Raw genomic sequence first — 19952 nt, 5'->3', positions numbered from 1 at the left:
ATCTCTTCTGTTCTTTTAGGTCCTTGCTGTTTCTTTTATTGTGCTCATCCTTGCATGAAATGTTCCCTTGGTATCTCTAATTTTCTTGAAGAGATCTCTAGTCTTTCCCATTCTGTTCTTTTCCTCTATTTCTTTGCATCGTTCACTGAAGAAGTCCTCATCTCATCACTGTTCTCTGGAACTCTGCATTCACTTGGGTATATCTTTCCCTTCTTTGCCTTTTGTTTCTCTTCTTTCCTCAGTGAACATCATAAAAAGAAGAGAAAGTGTTAGTCACTCAGTTGTGTTCCAGCCCATGGGTTGTAGCCCACCAGGCTTCTCTGTCCATGGAATTCTCTCAAAGTGGATTGCCATTTCCTTCTCCAAGGGATCTTCTGTAGTTAAAGACTGAGAGCTTTTCCTGTAAGATGAGGAATAAGACAGTAATGTTTGCTTTTGCCACCAGCATTCAACATAATACTGTAAGTCTTAACCAAAGCAGTTAAACAAGATAAAGATTAAAGATATTCAAATTGGAAAGAAAGATGTTATGTTTTCTCTCTTTACAGATGATGTGATCTTATATGTAGAAAGCCTAAAAATTCCACACCAAAAAACTTATAGCTAATGAACAAATTTAACAAGGTAGCAAGATGCAAAATCAACACAATAAAAATCAGTTTAGTTTCTGTACATTGACAATCTGAAAAGGTAGTTATGAAAACATTTTTGTTTATAATGGCATCACAAAGAATAAAATACTTTAGGAATAAACTTAACCAAAGAGGCGAAAAACTTGTACACTGAAAACTACAAAACATTGTTAAGAGAAATTAAAGAAGGCAAATAAATGAAAAGATATCCCATGTTCATGGATTGGAGAACCTAAAATTGATAAGTTATCCATGCTACCCAAAGCAGCCTACTGACTTAATGTAATTCCTATCAAAATCCCAGCTGCATCTTTTGCAGAAATAGGAAAAATGATCCTAAAACATAAAGAATCTCAAGGGTACCATGAACAGTCAAATTAACCTTAAAAAACAACAAAGCTGGGGGAATCAGACTTTGTGACTTGAAAACAAAGGTACAGTAACTGAAACAGTGTGTTACTGGCATAAAGACAGACGTATATATATGGAACAGAACAGAGAGCCCCCACATATTAGGGAGCCCACACTGGAGACCTCACATAGATGGTTAAATGTTGACAGAGTTGTCAAGACCATGCAATGGGGAAAGAACAGTTTCTTCAACAAATGGTTTTGGGAAAACTGGATCTACGTAACAGAAGAATGAATTTGGACCCTTACGTTATGCTATAAATAAAAATTAATTCAAAATTGATCAAAAACCTAAAGCATAAGGCTTAAAACTATTAAAAAAAAAAAGGTATAATATGTTTCACACTATATTTGACAAGAATTTCCTGGGTATGATACTAAATGCATAGGCAGCAAATAGTGAAAATAAACTAGACTACATCAGAATTTTTAGGGCTTCCCTGGTAGTTCAGATGGTAAAGCATCTGCCTACAATGCGGGAGACCCGGGTTCGATGCCTGGGTCGGGAAAATCCTCTGGAGAAGGAAATGGCAATCCACTCCAGTACTCTTGCCTGGATAATCCCATGGATGGAGGAGCGTGGTAGGCTATAGTCCATGGGGTCACAAAGAGTCGGACACGACTGAGTGACTTCACTTTCACATCAAAATTTAAAACTTCTATACATCAAAGAACCCAATCAACAGAATGAAAAGTCAGCAAACCATGTCTAGTGTAAGGGTTAATATCCAGAATATGAAGAACTATTTAAAAAACCATTTAAAAAAAAAGCAATTAAAAATGGTCAGAGGATTTGGGTTCACAATATGATAGACAAATGGCCAACAAGCATATGAAAAGATGCTCAACATTGATAATAACCCATTAGGAGGTTAATTTAAAAGAAAAATAACGCTTTTGCAGGAGTATGGAGAAACTGGAACCTTTGTGTATTTTGGTGAGAATATAAAATGTGGTGCAGCTGTTGTGAAAGAGTATATGGTTCCTCAAAAATTAGGAGTGACCCAGCATTTCCACTTCTGGGTATATATCCAAAGCAATTGAAAACAGAGTCTTGAAAAATGTACATACCCATATTCACAGCAGCACTATTCATAATAGTCAAGAGATAGAAGAAACCCAAGTGTCCATGAATAAACAAAATGTATATGCACACCATGGAATATTACTTAGTCTTAAAAAGGAAGGAAACTTTGACATGCTGTAGAATGGATGAACCTTTAGGACATTATGCTCAGTGATTTAAGCCAGCTGCAGAAAGAAAAATACTGAGAGTCACATGATTTGAGGCATCTAGAGTGTCAGATTCATAGGAGCAGTAGAATAGTGTTAACTTTTATTATACCTTCTTACCTCAATAGAAAATAATGTTAAAACTCATCTGTTTTTATATGGTAATCACTGTACTAGATCCAAGGCATACTGAATGAATAAGGGCACAGTCCTTTATCTTAGATGTTGCTATTAGAAGGAATATATTACCATTATTATTATCAATTCACACTCATTTAATGGTTAATGTTAATATTGTGATGCTCCTGATACCTCATTCTGCAAGCTTTTGTCATTAATGGTAGTTAGTTGCTATTATTACTGTTGTTTTTACAAAGTACAGTAGTAGTATAAGACCTTCACTGAGATTTAGGTCTTTGCACTAGACTTGGTCAAGGATGCATGGCTTAAGAGTTATTAAAATTAAATTGTAAATAATTGATGTGCCATGGTAGTTTGAAATAACTGGAGTTTGATGCTCTTGAATCAGATATTTAGCTAGTTGATATGGGGGTAATTCCTTACTCTTAACGCTAACTACCTTTGGAGCCAAGACTCAGGTTTATGAAACATCTGCAGAATAATTCCAAAGTAACACAGGTACCTTTTTTGCTGTATATATAGATGTTACTTGGCTTTCTGGTCATAAATATGAAACATTTACATTTTACTTGATTGTACATTACAGAAAGGCTGAGGTTACATTGGATGGAGTTTGGCCAACAGATAAAACATCTCGTTGTTTAATAAAGAGCCCGGATCGACTTGCTGATATCAACTACGAGGGAAGATTGGAAGCAGTTTCAAGGAAACAGGGAGCTCAGTTCAAAGAGTACCGTCCTGAAACAGGTTCTTGGGTGTTTAAGGTATAGTTGCTCAACCTTGTTCTCATAAACTGTAGTTAGAAATTATAAACGCTGTATAGTATATAAGTTACATAGTTCTGATAAACTGACAAAAAAGTTAGGGTTAGAAGAAGTCTTTTCTTAAATTGCTTTTACAGAGTAGGAAAAAGATTTAAAGATTGATGTAAAGATACACTGTAATTTACTTCAAATTAGACATCACATTAAACCCCAGAGCAATACGGAGCTATTATAAACTTCATGAGCACATGATTCAAATTCTACATCCTATCTTATGACCACTTAGATACACTTCTTTGGTGTGGTTTTTCTAATTTGGGGATATCAGGCAAAATTTTTGTCTCTTGATAAATCAGTTCTTCCCAAATAATTGTTCTTTTAAAGATTTCTGGGGTGTAGAGGTTGACTTGGTCCATTCCTTGCTTTTAGTCCAGTGGATTCTTTCTCTTCTAGACCAGTTGGATTATTTAGCTTGTTGAAGGCCTTTGTGTAGGTTGAGAACAACTGGGCAGTGGTATATATATGTAAAAATAGTAATGGCTCTTTTGGATATTTTTTTCTGCATTAATGTAAAGTTGATTATATGAGCAATTAACACCTACCAAACACCATCTAAATCTTAGAGAAACAATAAAATGTGGTTAGGTGACATTTCACTGTGCTTTAAATACTTTGATCTCTCTCTCCGTTATTATTTTTTTAAAGCTAATTCTGCAAGATTACCGCCTTTCTGAATATAACAGTTTTGAAATTGATTTTGTTGGATTCTTCTCCTCCTTAGGTCTCTCATTTTTCTAAGTATGGTCTTCAGGATTCTGATGAAGAGGAGGAGGAACGGCCATCCAAAACTAGTACAAAGAAGTTGAAGACTGCCCCTTTACCTCCTGCAGGCCAGGCCACCCCATTCCAGATGGCTCTTAATGGCAAACCAGCACCTCCACCCCAGGTAGAGACGGGACAATGAATTTGAATGGAGTCCATGATACAGAAGTTGAAAGCAAGTCATTCAGCTAGTACAAAGCTGTTCTATGACCGCTCGAACTTTGAAGAGTACAAATGTATTGGCAGTCACGTTAAGAGAAGTACAAGGGGGAGGGCATGAGGTGGTACTGGCATCTGATGTTTACTTCAGAGATTTAAAGAATTCTCTTGCTGTTTGGATCATTCCTTCTACCGATTGTCATTCTTAAACACCTCCCTCTCTTTTCATTTGGACTTGCTGAATTCTGTGCTCAGTGATCAACTTAAGATAGTATTTTGCTTGTGTGGGTTAATGCAAAGTAAATCCTACTTTTGTTGACTACCTAATGTGCAGTGCAGTTTAATCTTGTTACCTCCATGGTTTTTTAAAAGTTCAATTAGCTTTCTGCAAGGATTTTTAACTCCATTTTTCTCAAGTTGTTTGCTTATACTTCAGGTAATCTCTTAATATTTGTATTTTAACAATACATAATCTTTATGAAAATACATAAGCTTTACAATATAAGTGAATTACTTGGCTTGGGGAGAGTAGGGGCTGCTTTATTTATTGCAATTGTATCATACTCTTTTGGTATTGTTAAGCCAGTATAAACCTTTTGTCCTTGTAAGGAAAGGTTTGTAATTTAAATATCAGGTAGTGTCTTTGCTGACTCATAAAAGAGTTTTACTTTCATTTGGATGTTGTTTATTATTCAATCAAGTTATAACATTTTTTTTTCTCTGCTGCCATATTCCTTCAAAGAAGAGAATTTGATACAAAATTTCTTTGTAATGCATCCTCTACCTCTCAGCTGCTAAAAGCAGGATCTTTGAAATTTTCCATGCTACAATTCTTAACGGCTGCTGAAATGTGCGATTTTTATGATTGATTAAATAATTTCTTGGGAGGCAACTTTCTTGAGATTTTTGTGTATATGTGTTCATGTTTGCGTGTATTGGGGAGGGGGAGAATATGATATCAGTGGGAAATGGGAAATATGTTGACTTTTATGTTTATAATTATAGCATTTAGAATATCCCTCTATTTAGAATACATCTCTTCCGAACTAAAAAGCTGTAAATGAACTCAATTTTCCAGTTACCTACATTCATTTGGTCTGAATCATATGCTTTGTATAATCTCCCTTTCCAACATGGTTTTTAATCTTACAGTGTATGTATTTCTTAGGATAAGAATCAGATAACTTTCTTTTCTCGCAATAAAAGTAATATGTAGGGTCCTAAAGATACAGTTGAAAAAGAAAAGCTTCATCTTGTGGACAGATCAAATTTATACAGTGTTGGCCATCAGTGATTTTTAGGCTCTTTAATTTCCAGAATACAAATAGTAAATAACTATAAAATCTTGTGATGGCACTGCAGTAGGTAAGAGTCTTAAAAACTGAGCACCAGAAAATTTCAGGAGAACAAGGTTCTAGGACTAAGGGAGGTGGTAAGGATCAAAATCGGAGAAGGCAATGGCACCCCACTCCAGTACTCTTGCCTGGAAAATCCCAAGGACGGGGGAGCCCGGTTGGCTGCCGTCTATGGGGTCGCACAGAGTCGGATACGACTGAAGCGACTTAGCAGCAGCAGCAGCAAGGATCAAAATGGGCAAAGAGAATATCGTGAATAGGTGTTTTTTTCAGATAGTCTCATTTGAGGAAGTGGATGGTCCTCCTTTTGGATGGAGAAGGGAGAAGTGGGTAGACTTTTTTAGATATTTGGGCTAATGTGTTAGAGGAGAAACAGGGAGCTCTGGAGAGCTTTTTTGTCCTAATGCCTAGTGACCTGCATGATGTTAGGAGAAATGCCAGTGGCTGTGCAGTTTTTAAGTTATTAGCAACAGAAGCTACATTTTACTTGGCATGAGGAAAATAACCTGAGCCATCTGAATAAACTGGAAACAGCAGTCTTCTCATCCCAGCAACAAGATGACTGTCTTCACACTATCACCCGGCTCCCTGAAGAGATTGATTTCTGTAATACTGTGTTGCTTAGGTCTGTTCTAGCTGTTTTTCTCTGACTTGGGGCAAGGGTTGGGCGGTTCCCTAAGGCATTAGGAAGATACATAGTTTTGTTTAATGATTACATGTATCCTACCATCTATTATATAATTTCCTCAGTCCCCTCTTTGCAGTTCATTCTTAAATCCTGCTTTGTTCCTAAAAAAGCAGGTGAAACTGTTTAAAGGGGAAAAAAAGGATTAGAATTTAGAAGAAAATTCTGTTTTATCTTGTATTTACTTTAAAAAAAAGAAATGAAGTGGCAGCTATCTAAATTTAGCCTGTTGAAGAGTGGAAGTTTCTAAAAACTTTAAAGGTTTCAGTCCTGAAACCTCACCTTCCATATATCTAAAGAAAGTCACTTTACAGATACTGTCTGTTTACTTAGTATTTGTAATGGGCTTCTCAACTCCTCACCCCCCACACTCTTCTTACCTTACTCAGTTTCTTCTGTATCACCAGTTTTTTATTAGTCTGCTTTTCTTTCTAGGGCTGGCTCTGAAGAAGCACCTGATCTCCAAAGATTTCTCAGAAAATAACGTCTTTTGGGGTAGTTTATTGCAATTACTTAGATATACATAAAATTCACACATGAGGGTTCTAGGAGTTTACCAGGTCCTCATAGTTTAATAGTGATTCACTTCCCCCATCCACTTACTAGATGATATTAGTTTTGAAGTCAGTGCATGAGGATGAAGCAAATAAAACCTTGATTGCAATAGCATTCTTAAAGATAGTCTTGAGTCCCTCAGTCTCCAGACTTTGATAAAATCCTACCAGTTTGCTTCTAAAAGTGTTCTAAATGAGCACCTCTTTTTGTTACCATTAGTCCTTTGTTGAATAGTATAGTAAATTGAAATTCTCCTCCTCCTCCCTTTCCTGTCATCTATACTTGCTCCTTATCCTTTCATAGTTACTAGCCTTTTCTCCTGTGTGGCAGGCACTGCATTAAATAACTAAATGTTGTGAATTTAGCAATGTCGTTAGTGTTAGATATAGAAAATAGTAGGCTATATCTGCTTTCAGGTGTTTACAATCTGGTGGGACAAAATAGTATATACATGAAATTATAACATACATTGTATAAAATAGGTATAGACAAGGTATTGTGGGAGCCCAATAGAAAAGAGTATCCTGACATTTTGACAAAGGATGGGGAGGGTTACAACTTTTCTTAAAAGTGAATTTGTTAAAAATGAACATACCAGGGGCGGCATTGGAATGTTCTTCCAATTCCTGTAATTATAATGGTAGGATCACCACCAGGGCTTTTAATTTTTTTTTTTTTTTAGAATTTTAAAGCATCAAAGTAGCTTGCCTGTAGCCTCCCCAATAGGTTTAAATATATATATATATATATATATATATATCACTTTTGTTTTTTAACCATTTAGCCTCCAGTTTTGTTAGAGCAGTCTTTAGGGATTGTTCACAACATAAGTAACAATTCACTACATATCCAACACCTCAACATTTCTACAGTTATAGATGGCAGTAGTCATTCTTCTAGTAAGGATATTTGTTAAAGGAATTCACGGGAGTAATAGATAATATACCATTGAAAATAAAGTTTAAAAAGTTACACTAATGGTCATTTCTTGGTTCAAAGAAATCATGAAACTTTTTTTTAACCACTTATTGTATAATTGGATCCATTGGAAGTCTACTGTGAAACAGGCCACTCATGAAAGACAAACCAGAAATTGTGGAAGGTTAGTAATCTACAGATGATATATTATGAAAGAAAAATAGGTAGAACAACTTTTAGCTTTGAGAATGTTTCATAAATTAGCATAGCCATTTGTTAACATTTTACCAGATCATGTGTGAGTTTAGGACATATTTAATGTGAATTTGCACTGAGCCAATTTTATAGTATGTTTCAGCTTTCTGAATGTTTACCTTTTCAAACCATAGACTGTTAATCATGACTATATCTTTAAAACTCCCTAATAATTGTAAATCTAACTCTTGACACATTTAAACATATTTAAACCTGAAAGAACTATTCCCAGATTAAAATTGTCCCTAGTAGTACTTTGTTTTTTTCTTTTGGGAAACACATTCTTTATCTGATACACTATTCCATGTGATACTGCACAGGTGGAGCTAACCTTAGGATTTAGTCTCCCAAAAAATAAATTCCAGGCCCAAAATTATGTTTGTGATAACTAGAAATTTATTTCTAAATGCTTTTAAGAAAATGAAAAGGTACTAGAGACTTTGGTATTTGTGTCTTTTATTCTGTCTTCCCCATGGCTTCTGGCTGCAAGGCACTGTGAGGTCATGGTAACTCTGTATAAATCAGAAAATTATAGTTGCTAACTAAATCAAGTAAGGCATAATCATAGTCTGAGGTTGACTATTTTTTCAGTATGGGTGCTGGCTTAGGTCCAGGGTCCAGACCATAATATTATGAAAGGGTAATTCCATGAATCTGCATTTGGATCCCAAGTAATAATAGAGGAGTTTTGGGGAAATTGTTCTTCAATACTCTAGCAAATATATTACCTCACATTATAATAGAATGGGCAGAATCTAATGTTGTTATATCATATTTTGAATAAAGTAAATATGGTCTAGAAGCTCTATGTCTATCTGGTGTCATTTAATGATCCTTCCCTGATCTTTCTGCTGTCTACAGAGCCAGAGCCCAGAGGTGGAGCAGTTAGGGAGGGTTGTGGAACTGGACAGTGACATGGTAGATATCACCCAGGAGCCAGTTCTGGATTCCATGTTAGAAGAGAGCGTGCCTGAGGATCAGGAACCTGTGTCCGCCTCAACACACATTGCATCTTCACTGGGAATTAATCCACATGTGTTACAGGTGAAGTCCTAACCCACCCTTATTATAAGAATCTAAACTAGTATTCATCTTCCTTTCTTAATACCAGGCCTTTTCTTTCATTAGTCCCTTAACGGCATTGAACAGTCACTGGAATGAGAAAAAAAACAGGAAAATGGCCCATGTTCAGGCATCATTTTGCCATTGGAAGGAAGGCTATATTGAGATTCAGAAGACCTAGATTCTAGGCCCAGTTTTGTAACTATTACTGTGTGACTTTAGGCAAGGCGTTTAACATCTGTGAGCACTGATTTTTCTCTATAATAACTTCATTTACAGAGAGGTTTTGAGGCTCTGGAAAGTGCTCCACAGAAGTGTTTTGTGGTTTTTTTTTTAATTATAGTTACAAGTTTCTTTAAGCTGTCTCAATTTCTCCTTGCCTATGCCTCTTGTCATTATATGAATTTAGCCTTTGGCTTATATTTAACTTTAAAATTAATTCATTCAGCAAATATGTAAGCTGCTGCTGTGTGCCAGCCTCTGGTGAAACTATATACAAAGCAGAGAAGTTTTATATAACTTCTGTCCTTCAGGCACATACAGTATAACACAGTTAGTCACACAAATGTTGTACTAGCTCTGGACATGACCTGAGGCAGAGCTTTTTAATTGGTTGTTGTAAGCTGCGTTTTTCTTTTATGGCCTTTGGATTTGGGGGAGCACATTCATTCTGTAGATATTGCTTTTTTAGATCATGAAAGCATCATTGCTTGCTGATGAAGAAGATGTAGATACGGTCCTGGATCAGCGCATCAGTCACCTTCCTTCTAAAGCAGATACTTCTCAAGAAATATGTTCTCCCAGGCTCCCCATCTCAGCAACTCACTCATCAAAACCTCGTTCATTAGGTACTGTAAAAGATGCTCTTTTACAAGAAAGCTGTAAAGTCTGGCTTTTCACATTTCTTCAAAGCTGAGTCAACTTCTGTAGCAAACAACTCCAAACTATGATCACTGGTGCAGATGCAAAAGTTGTATGGGAAAAAAAAACATTTGTGTTTTGTTTAGAGGTTTGTTTTTATTTGCTTATGAATGTGGCTTAGATAGTAAGGTCAGTTCTCCTAATTTTTATCAGACCTTAGAAGAATCAACAAGTTGTTCTGTACTGTACTTTTTGTGCAATTCTAACACTATCCTTATTGTTTTCTAGGGACAAATGTTGCTTCCTATCATGTATGAAACTTTTCAGATTTCTGCTCTCCCCTGAAATTTGCCAAATTTCCAGGAAAGCAATTTCCTGTTTTATTTTAAAGCTTTTCTTATCTCTTCTAGTGGACTTATAATTATGTGGGATTGGAGCTAGAGTATTGATATCAATAAAAGAGTTAAGTAGGTATAATTTCAAAACATTTTGAAAGCCAGAGGACCTACCAGGAAGGGATTTGTTTATGTTACCCTAAAAACTGTTTATTTTTCAATTCTTTTGAGTACTCTTATTAACTTTCCTTTAAAAAATGCTTTAATGAAGCATCAGTTAAACATTTATAAGCTTTTCCATAATGAACACTACACGAAAATCTTATACTTCAATCAACGATTCCTTGCTTTAAACAGGAAGTAGATAAAACTGAAAAACAGGCAAAAGTAACAAAAACTATCCTTCTGAAAGGCATATATGCAATTACAAGATATCTCAGTGGGTTTGGTTTCTTAATTCTGGCATTGAGCACTGGAAGTGGTAGGAATTTTGAGTTTTGATCTTATCAACTTTTTATATTGACTAAAGAGGAAACATTTGCATTTTGATAAGGGCATGAACATTGGTGTCAGATTTACCTGGGTTTATCTGTCAGTACTGCCACTTGGTAGCTTTGTAGATTTGGACAAGTCATTTAACTGAGCCTAGTTTTCTCATCTATAAAATGAGGACTGCAATGTTATTTAAAGTTATTGAAGGATGAAATGAAACAGTGTATACAAATGGATTATATAGAGTCTACTTCAGATAAGTGCTAGATAGATTTTTTAAATAATAGCAATAGTGTTGTTATTGTTGTTGACATCATCAATAGAATTCCTGCCTTGATTTCCCATGTGAAAGTTATTTCTGCAGTCTGATATAACCTGCTCTTAGTCATCTATATCTGATTTAATTATTGATAGTTTAATAAAACTATAATTTCAGCCTTGCTGGTTGTGATTGTTTAAGAATCAATAGGCTGTATTTTCTAATAGTCTTTTTTTCCTCCTTATTTTAGTAAGTGGGTTACTACAATCAAAATTTACAAGTGGGACTTTCCTTTCACCAAGTGCCTCTTTACAAGAATGTCGTACTCCCAGAACATCATCGTTGATGAATATACCGCCCACATCCCCTTGGTCTGTTCCTCCACCCTTGACTTCTGTGTTTACGGTGCCCAGCCCAGCCCCTGAGTTTCAGTTGAAAACAGTGGGTACCCGCAGACAACCAGGCCTAGTCCCTCTTAAAAAGTCTGTCACCTATGGAAAGGGGAAGCTCCTGATGGACATGGCCCTATTTATGGGACGATCATTTCGGGTTGGTTGGGGCCCCAACTGGACGCTTGCTAATAGTGGAGAACAGCTGAGTGGTTCTCTGGAACTGGAAAATCATCAGATTGCTGACTGTATGGAATATGGATTCCTGCCTAATCCAGTAGCTGTTAAATCGTGAGTCACATTTCCTTGTTTTCTGAGAAAGGCAATGTGGTAGGTGAACAAAAGCTTTTCATCACCAGGAGACACAAGGTCAGGGCTCCACTTTGTGATTTTCTAGATATATCCTTAGCACAGTTTTATTGGCATAATTAAAAATTATGTAATACTTACCTAATGATAACTATTTAATAACTTGCCATTAATAACTCCATTTGTATCATCAAGGTATGAAGAGTATATTAATTCTTACCTAATGGTTAAACTTCAGTTAGAAAAGATAATAGACCCAAAGCTAATTGCTATAGCATTCCTTGAGTTTTCATCCTTTTTATTGCATTAGTCATTTTTCCATTTTCTTACTTAAGATATTTGTAATTTCTTCATATATAAGGTATATTCTCAATAAAGCACCTTCTGTGTATCTTTGACCTAATAAGGTAAATGTATAAACGATGGATAATCCTTTATAGTTTGATATTAGGAAACAGAATTTTTTAAAAATCACAGAATGTTTGTATCCAATTTTGTAATTAGATAAAAAGAAAGATTTTATTGTAGGAACATTCTACCACCTGTCTTTATTTTCTGTCTTATTTGTTAATTTGCCCTTGTAGCCTAACTGAGTCTCCATTCAAAGTTCATTTGGAAAAACTTAGTTTGAGGCAAAAGAAGCTGGACAAAGACCTGCAATTATACCAGACATCTCTGGAGCTTAAATTAAAACATAGCACTGTTCACGTGGATGAGCTGTGTCCTCTTATTGTCCCCAATCCGGGAGTTGCTGTCATTCATGACTATGCAGATTGGATTAAGGAAGCATCGAGAGATTTATTGGAACCACAAAGTGAGTATGGACTGTGCTTCTAACCTTTGATGTCCCAGGAACAGGAGTAGCAGCATACGTTCATAGCAGGATGTATTTCCTCATGCCAGTGTAGTGGATGGATGCCTGAGCTTGGACTTAATCTGTAGTTGAGTTGTGATGAACAGAATCTCAAACAGGGAGAAATCCTATCATTTTTTATCATCACTTTTACACCACTGTTCAGAGGAACTGTAGCCAGTTCCTCTCGTGAATTTATGAAATTAGATCTCTTACCCCACCCAGAGAACATAGAGTTCCTACCTAAGTCCTACTCATTCTTCCATGTCTAATTCAAGTCCCACTTGTTCTTCCCACCAACTTTGTTGATTATGACTTCTCTTCCTGTCCTCTCTCACTATTACCTTTCTATAACGATTGTGACCGTGTTTTTCTGAACCCATACTTTGATTAAGGGCTTTTCTAATTTGGGCACTTAATTTCAAGGAAAATTAGAAAAGTTTAACATGTAGAAAAATTACATGTTTCACACATCAGTTCATAACACTTTTATTGCAAAATGGGCACTATTTTAGAATGTTCTATACCACACATTTTGGAACTTGCTTATGTTAATTTCTTTGTGTTTGCTTCAGTCGTCTCATCTCTTCAAATATGTGAGTTGTCATCCCAGTGCGTATTTGGTGAATAGCATAAAGTGGTAAACAGTGCTCCCTTTTTGTTCTCCCTCACCATGGGCAGTATAGCATAGTGACTAAGAACTGGACTCCGATTACTTGAATTTGAATCCTGGCTCTGTTACATCTTGGCCTGTAATTTTGAGCAAGTCACTTAAAGTTCCATACCTCAGTTTCCTCATCTGTAAAATGAATGGTAGCTATCGTAGTTATATTGTGTAGATAGAGTTGGTTTGCTCTTAAGGACATTGAACAGTATCATTTAAACTCACTAAATTGTTAGGCTGTAGCAGAGAATAATCCTTCACAAGTTCTTAGAGCACTATTTTCTTAATAAAGCATTTGTGAACAAAATTTGATCAAATCAGAGGATTTTTCTTTATCATTTGAGACTATATTAGCCATAATTAGGCTAGAGGAGTCTGTTTAAAGGAGCGTAGAGTTACATTTGTAAGTGCCATGGAAACATGGAGTAAGCAGGCAGTTACACCACACACCTCTGGAGCTTGTAAGACACAGCTGAGTGAGATGCAGACAGAGAAAGCAACTCGAGTCATTGTTGGGGGTATTCATTAACTGATGTAATTTTTAATGCCACAATTAAAGTGATCCCCTCTCTGTAGTTACTGTATGACTTTGTGTCATCGCATTGTTTTCCTGTCCGTTTCTTAGTTGTGAAGCACTGGAGCCTAACGTGGACGTTATGCGAAGCTCTGTGGGGCCACCTAAAGGAGCTTGATAGCCAGCTGGATGAGCCCAGTGAATACATTCAGATTCTGGAGCGAAGGAGAGCTTTTTCTCGCTGGCTGTCCAGTACTGCCTCACCTCAAATTGAGGAAGAAGTCTCCTTGACCCGAAAAGACAACCCTATGGAGGCTGTCTTCAGCTACCTCACGGGCAAGAGGATCAGTGAGGCCTGCTCCCTGGCCCAGCAGTCAGGTAGGACATACAGTCCTTTGCACTTCTGCCTACTTCCTATTCACTGTCCCTACCCTTAATTGTGGGTTTGCCCTTTTCTTAATTGTGGGTTTGCCCTTATCTTCTAACCTGAATATTAAGCATAAACTTCGCAGCAAGATTTCTGGTTTCTCCAAAATAGGTAGGGACTGTGCCTTCTGGTTTTCCTTTTATAACCTTAAATCTTAAATTTTAATTAAAGTTATTTTAATTTTATATGCCACACATGCATTTGCAGTAAAAGTAGAAAATGCAGATAAGCACAGGGCAGTAAACCAAAATCACCTAAATCCTTTACTACTATTCACTGCAAACATTTCAATGTGCAGTTTGTATTTAAAATGTTTACTTTGTAATATATATAAAGTATATACAAATATGTGCATACAGAGCAACAGTGCATGTATTATTTTAAAAGATAGTATCCTGTTTTTTATATATATACATTTTTTTCATTTTTTTTCATGTAATACATCACAAATGTTATATAGATATTATAGTCAAATACTTCTTAATTTCTTTCATACATAAAATGTGCCATGTTAGCAGATTTCTTTTGACATTTAGGTCCCCCTACTGAACTTCTTAAACATATATGTTTTGCACTGATTCACTTATTTCATTCAAATAAACATATTGAAGTTTAATTTTTGGACTTCTCATATATATATGTGTATGTATTTTTAGTTCCACATTCATTAGTGAGAGGCATTCAGCAAGTAGTTACTAAGTGTCTAGATAAAAATCTTGATAGGATTAAAGGATGACATGCTGCTGCTCCTGCTGCTAAGTCGCTTCAGTTGTGTTCGACTCTGTGCGACCCCATAGACAGCAGCCAACCAGGCTCCCCTATCCCTGGGATTCTCCAGGCAAGAACACTGGAGTGGGTTGCCATTTCCTTCTCCAGTGCGTGAAAGTGAAAAGTCAAAGTGAAATCGCTCAGTCGTGTCTGACTCTTAGCGACCCCACGGACTGCAGCCTACCAGGCTCCTCCGTCCATAGGATTTTCCAGGCAAGAGTACTGGAGTGGGGTGCCATTGCCTTCTCCAAAAGGATGACATAGTTCAGTTTAATATGTATATAATTAGATCCTTGATCAAACTTTACTGAAACCTTGTTTACTGAAGCCAACTAATTGGAGCCATCAACTGGGTTTATTTTCAATTTGTGCCTTAGGTAATCTTCATACATTTATACAATGAAAACTTGTCTTCAGGATTGACCTTCTATAAAGTTATAAAGGTTATGAACCATTTAAGAGATACACATAGATGTGAGTGGAACAGGATTGCCGGAAGTCAGGTCCTTAGATTTATTCATTCACAAACTCTACTTTTCCTCCCCTTTTTTTCTTACCCTAAGATTAAGCTTTTGGCAAGGCACTATGTTTTAGCTTATTAAAAACTTTTGCTTCTCTTCCTACCTCCACTTTCAATAATTGATAGAGAACTAACTAAACAAAGTCAAGAATATAGTATACTTAAAACACTGTCAGTAAGAAGCATTACTTGGTACCTACTCAACAAGAAGAGACTCCTCAAATTATAATCTAAGCTTCTATGTTGAGGAATTAGCAAAAGAAGAGAAAACTAAACCCAAAGGTAGAAGGAGGAAATATTAAAGATTAGAACAGAATTCAGTGATAATGAAAACATTAGAGGAATGATAATAGAAACAGTAGAGGAATTGATAAAACCAAAGTTAGTTTTTTGAAAAGATCAGGAAAATTTATAAATCTTTAACTACACTGACAGTGAAAAAAAGAGGAAAGATAACATTGCCAAAAATAGGAATGAAAGAGTGACCATCGCTACTGCAGAAAAGGAAATACTATAAGCAATTCTATGTCAACAAATGCAACAATTTGGATGAAATTGAAAATTCCTAGGAAGGTATAATTATCAAAATTCAAGAAAAAGTAGAAAATCTAAATAAATCTGTAAGAAGTTGAATTAGTAATTTGCAATTTTCACTTAGAAAAGCTCAGGCCCAGATGTCTTACCTGGTGAATACACTTAAGCTTTTAAAAGAAGAAATAATACGAAGGGATTCCCTGGCAGTCCAGTGGTTAGGACTCCACTGCCGAGGGCCCGGGTTCAGTCCTTGGTCAGGGAACTAAGACCCTGCAAGCCGTTCATTGCTGCAAGAAGAAAGAAAGAATACCAATTTTCTACAACTGTTCCAGAAAATAGGAGGGAGCACTTTTCACCTCACCTATGGCAACATTATTGTCCTGGTATCAAAGCAAATATACCAAAAAAACTGCATCTAACATCATACTTAATGTTGAAAAGATAGGATGATTTCACCCTAAGATTGGGGACAGCAGTCACAGCAATGTGGAATCAGCATAAGGATGAACATTCACATCAATGGAACAGAAATGAGAATCCAAATATAAAACTGTTGTGCTTACAGTCAGTTGATTTTTGACAAAAAAGTGCCAAGATAGTTTAAATGTGAAAAGGACAATCTTTTCAACAGATAATGCTGGAATAGTTGAATGTTCACTTGTAAAAGATGAATTTAGATCGTCACATCACACCATACACTAAAATCAACTTGAAGCTTTCTAGACTCCTTCCATTTGTTCAAGCACATGTTCTTGTCATTCAGGAAAGTCTTATGTGAAAAGTCAAGGATTGGTGGAAGCTAAATTGGTTATCAGAGCCAAGAAAAATGACCTTAATGATTGAGTCAAGATATGATATACCAGTTTCTTATCAGAACTTGTCCAGTAGATACACAGAAATAACCTTTATTCCTTTATTGTGATTCATTTAGAATACTAGCAGCTCATGGTCAAATGGGCTGCAACATTTACTGCATGAATCATAGCCCAGTCATGTTTTGGTTACTTGTATACAGGTAAGCAGGGAGACGGCTTGACCTATTAACATATTTCCAGATGTGTTCCTGATGCATGATTTCTTTCCTCCAAGTGTCTTTAGTGTGTTAAGGAAACGCTTTGTGATGAGAGCCTTAGTTTCCGGGCAGGACATCGTACTTTAGTCATGTAAGCACTGACCCATATCCAAAAACAAAAGGATAAGGAAAAGGAGCATTGACTTTAAGGAGGTCAGTTAGGGATGAAACAAAGAATTATTCTCTTAATTTATGGTCTAATTCTCTGTGTACTGTACAGTCTGTATGTAATTAGGTTAAGCTACTTTGAAGATTTTCTACCCTAGTCAAAAATTTTCTACTCAGTCTTTCAGCACTACTGCCAAAAGCAGTCAGAAGTGTTTCTGGGGGCCAGAAGAAATAAGATAATGCCCCTACGTATTTTTCCAAGTCTGTAAATTCTCAGTATCACCAAAGAACTTCTGTTTCTCTTGTAGGTGATCATCGTCTTGCTCTTCTTTTATCCCAGTTGGTTGGCAGCCAATCAGTTCGTGAGCTGCTTACTATGCAGCTGGTGGATTGGCATCAACTCCAGGCTGACTGCTTCATCCAGGAGGAGAGACTGCGCATCTTTGCCCTCTTGGCTGGAAAACCGGTATTTTCTTCTTTTCTTGTGAACTCACATAAATTTTTTCATAGATTCAGGATTACTTGAAGTTAAAGCAAAGAGCTATCTTTTAAGTTGTGCATTGTTACCTGTAACTAAGCAACTTGTATTTAACTTTGAGCAGAAATATTTTCAAATTAGAAAGGTACAGTATGTACATTGTGGGGGAAGAAAATACTGGTTGTATAGAAATTAAAATGTTAAAATTTGCCATAACCCCTATAATAGTGATAACATAATTCATTATCTGTCTTTCTAGACATATTTTAAGTATATTCTGACATATAAAGCATGCACATTTATACCTGTATATATTCAAATAGAATTATACATAGTTCTGCAACTTTTCTTGGGAACTTACTGAATATGGACACTTTTTCATGTTGTTTGGCCTCTCTTTTTTTAATAGCCACTTCTCTTTCATTTTATGTATGATGTATCATAATGACTTTAAGCCAGTTTTCTTCCTGCCTACCTGTTTTACTTGCCATCAATTTCCAAAAACATAGTCACTGATCAGAATTTATTCACGTCTTAAAAAGTTGACCACTGTGGGCAGTGAGTGGTTCTCATCACTTCTCAGTGCACTTATTGTCTAAGTGCCTCCTATTTAGCCCACCCAGTCACCTGCCACCAGGGAACTGTGTAGTTTATATCTGGGCCATTAACACTGCTATTTAAATCATTTTAAATGCAACTTAAATAAGTGAGCAGCATGCAAGCCTGGGCAATAACAAGGTAATATATAATGTAGAGCTGTGGTGGTGATTTTGCCTCCTGCAGGTGTGGCAGCTCTCAGAGCAGAAGCAAATCAATGTGTGCTCCCAGTTGGATTGGAAACGCTCCCTGGCTGTCCATCTTTGGTATTTGCTTCCACCAACAGCTTCCATTTCCAAGGCGCTCAGCATGTATGAAGAAGCATTTCAGGTACATGTATCCAGTAGAACCAAGCACAAGTTCTGGTAGGAGTTCTGATTTTACTAGAAAAGTACTCCAGAGGAAAAAAAAAACCATCAAATCATATTTCACAATACTTTTTTCTAACTACTTTTTTGAAATTACTGTAAAATTGAAATGGACACAGGAAATGATGGGAAATTTCTTCAAATATCTGCTTATGTTTTGCTTAATACAATGAGTTTCCACAGTTTACTCTTTTTTTTTTAAGTGATTGTATTATTTTCTGCTACGCTGGGTCTTTGTTGCTTCCCTCAGGCTTTCTCTAGTTGGGCGAGTGAAGGCTACTCTTTAGTTGCAGTGTGTGGGCTTCTCATGGCGGTGGCTTCTCTTGAGGAACACAGGCTCTAGGGCATGTGAGCTTCAATAGTTGTGACACACGGGCTCAGCTGCCTCTTGCCATGTGGGATCTTCCTAGACCAGGGATCGAACCAGTGTCTTCTGCCTTGCAAGACAGATTCTTAACCACTGGACCGTCAGGGAATCCCATAATTTATTTTCTTACTGCTGTTTTCCTGCACCATCATCAGAGGGTTTTTCTTCATTCCTAATGCTGTTTTATTCCTTCAGGAATTCCCTGAGCTACAGCCTGACCTTGTGTTTAGTATAGCCCCAAATTAGCACGTCTGAAATTTGCCTCTAAATATCATTATATTAATATTTCATATTCCTTGTGTATTTGGAGGTTAAAGTATTCTTAATGTTTTTAATGCCATTATTTGGTTCTTTTCTTACTGTTAATTTGTATTGTCATTGATATCATTTGCCAGAATTATTTGTCAGGGAAAAAAGAACACTAAAAAAACCCGAGTGTAATGAAGTTTAAAATCCTTGAAACAGTCCTTTAGTGGATGTCACACCATTCTTAATACACATCTGAGTAACTGAGACATATCATCATCTAGTGAAACATACTTGGAGCTGACGTATTGTTTTATCAAATTCTTAACTTCAGAATACCTCTGATAGTGACAGATACGCCTGCTGTCCACTTCCCTCATACCTGGAGGGCTCTGGATATGTGGTAGAGGAGGAGCAAGACTCACAGAGACCTCTTCAAGATGTCTGCTTTCACCTTCTAAAACTCTACAGTGACAGGTAAATCAGTCATGTGTTATAATCACTTTTGAGGGTTCCATGAACCTTAGGGAGTTCTTTCCCTTTTATATGTGGTCAAATTGCCATAAGATTATATTAATCACAAAATAAAACTAATGGAGTTCAAAGAGCATGGGAACTAGAATTAGAAATCTAAAAATTTACATTTTAAATCAATTATATTTTAATAAAAATTTTAAAAACAAAATTATTTTAATCAACTTCAATGAGATACAATTTATATATATTGATAATAAAGTGTGTGGTTTCATATTTTTTAATGTAATATAACTACCATCACTATCTGATAGCATTTACATTA

At 36.3% G+C, this 19952-nt stretch overlaps 1 protein-coding gene across 3 annotated transcripts in view; it reads left to right on the top strand.

Annotated features, from left to right (window-relative positions):
- NUP98 (nucleoporin 98) overlaps nt 1-19952 on the top strand; it is an 86766-nt gene that overhangs the window by 57990 nt on the left and 8824 nt on the right. For all 3 annotated transcript variants that reach the window (XM_027563053.1, XM_027563054.1, XM_027563051.1), the window contains exons 19-28: nt 3004-3181; nt 3963-4127; nt 8792-8974; nt 9684-9840; nt 11190-11619; nt 12222-12451; nt 13780-14046; nt 17406-17563; nt 18359-18502; nt 19488-19630. In XM_027563053.1, the coding sequence (XP_027418854.1) occupies nt 3004-3181; nt 3963-4127; nt 8792-8974; nt 9684-9840; nt 11190-11619; nt 12222-12451; nt 13780-14046; nt 17406-17563; nt 18359-18502; nt 19488-19630 (2055 nt within the window). The remainder of the gene's footprint in view (nt 1-3003; nt 3182-3962; nt 4128-8791; nt 8975-9683; nt 9841-11189; nt 11620-12221; nt 12452-13779; nt 14047-17405; nt 17564-18358; nt 18503-19487; nt 19631-19952) is intronic.

Source organism: Bos indicus x Bos taurus, chromosome 15 (genome assembly GCF_003369695.1).
Source record: "Bos indicus x Bos taurus breed Angus x Brahman F1 hybrid chromosome 15, Bos_hybrid_MaternalHap_v2.0, whole genome shotgun sequence".
Classification (NCBI taxonomy): domain Eukaryota; kingdom Metazoa; phylum Chordata; class Mammalia; order Artiodactyla; family Bovidae; genus Bos; species Bos indicus x Bos taurus.
The sequence above is the reverse complement of the archived record's forward strand: the minus strand, read 5'-3'. Positions and strand labels throughout refer to the sequence as shown.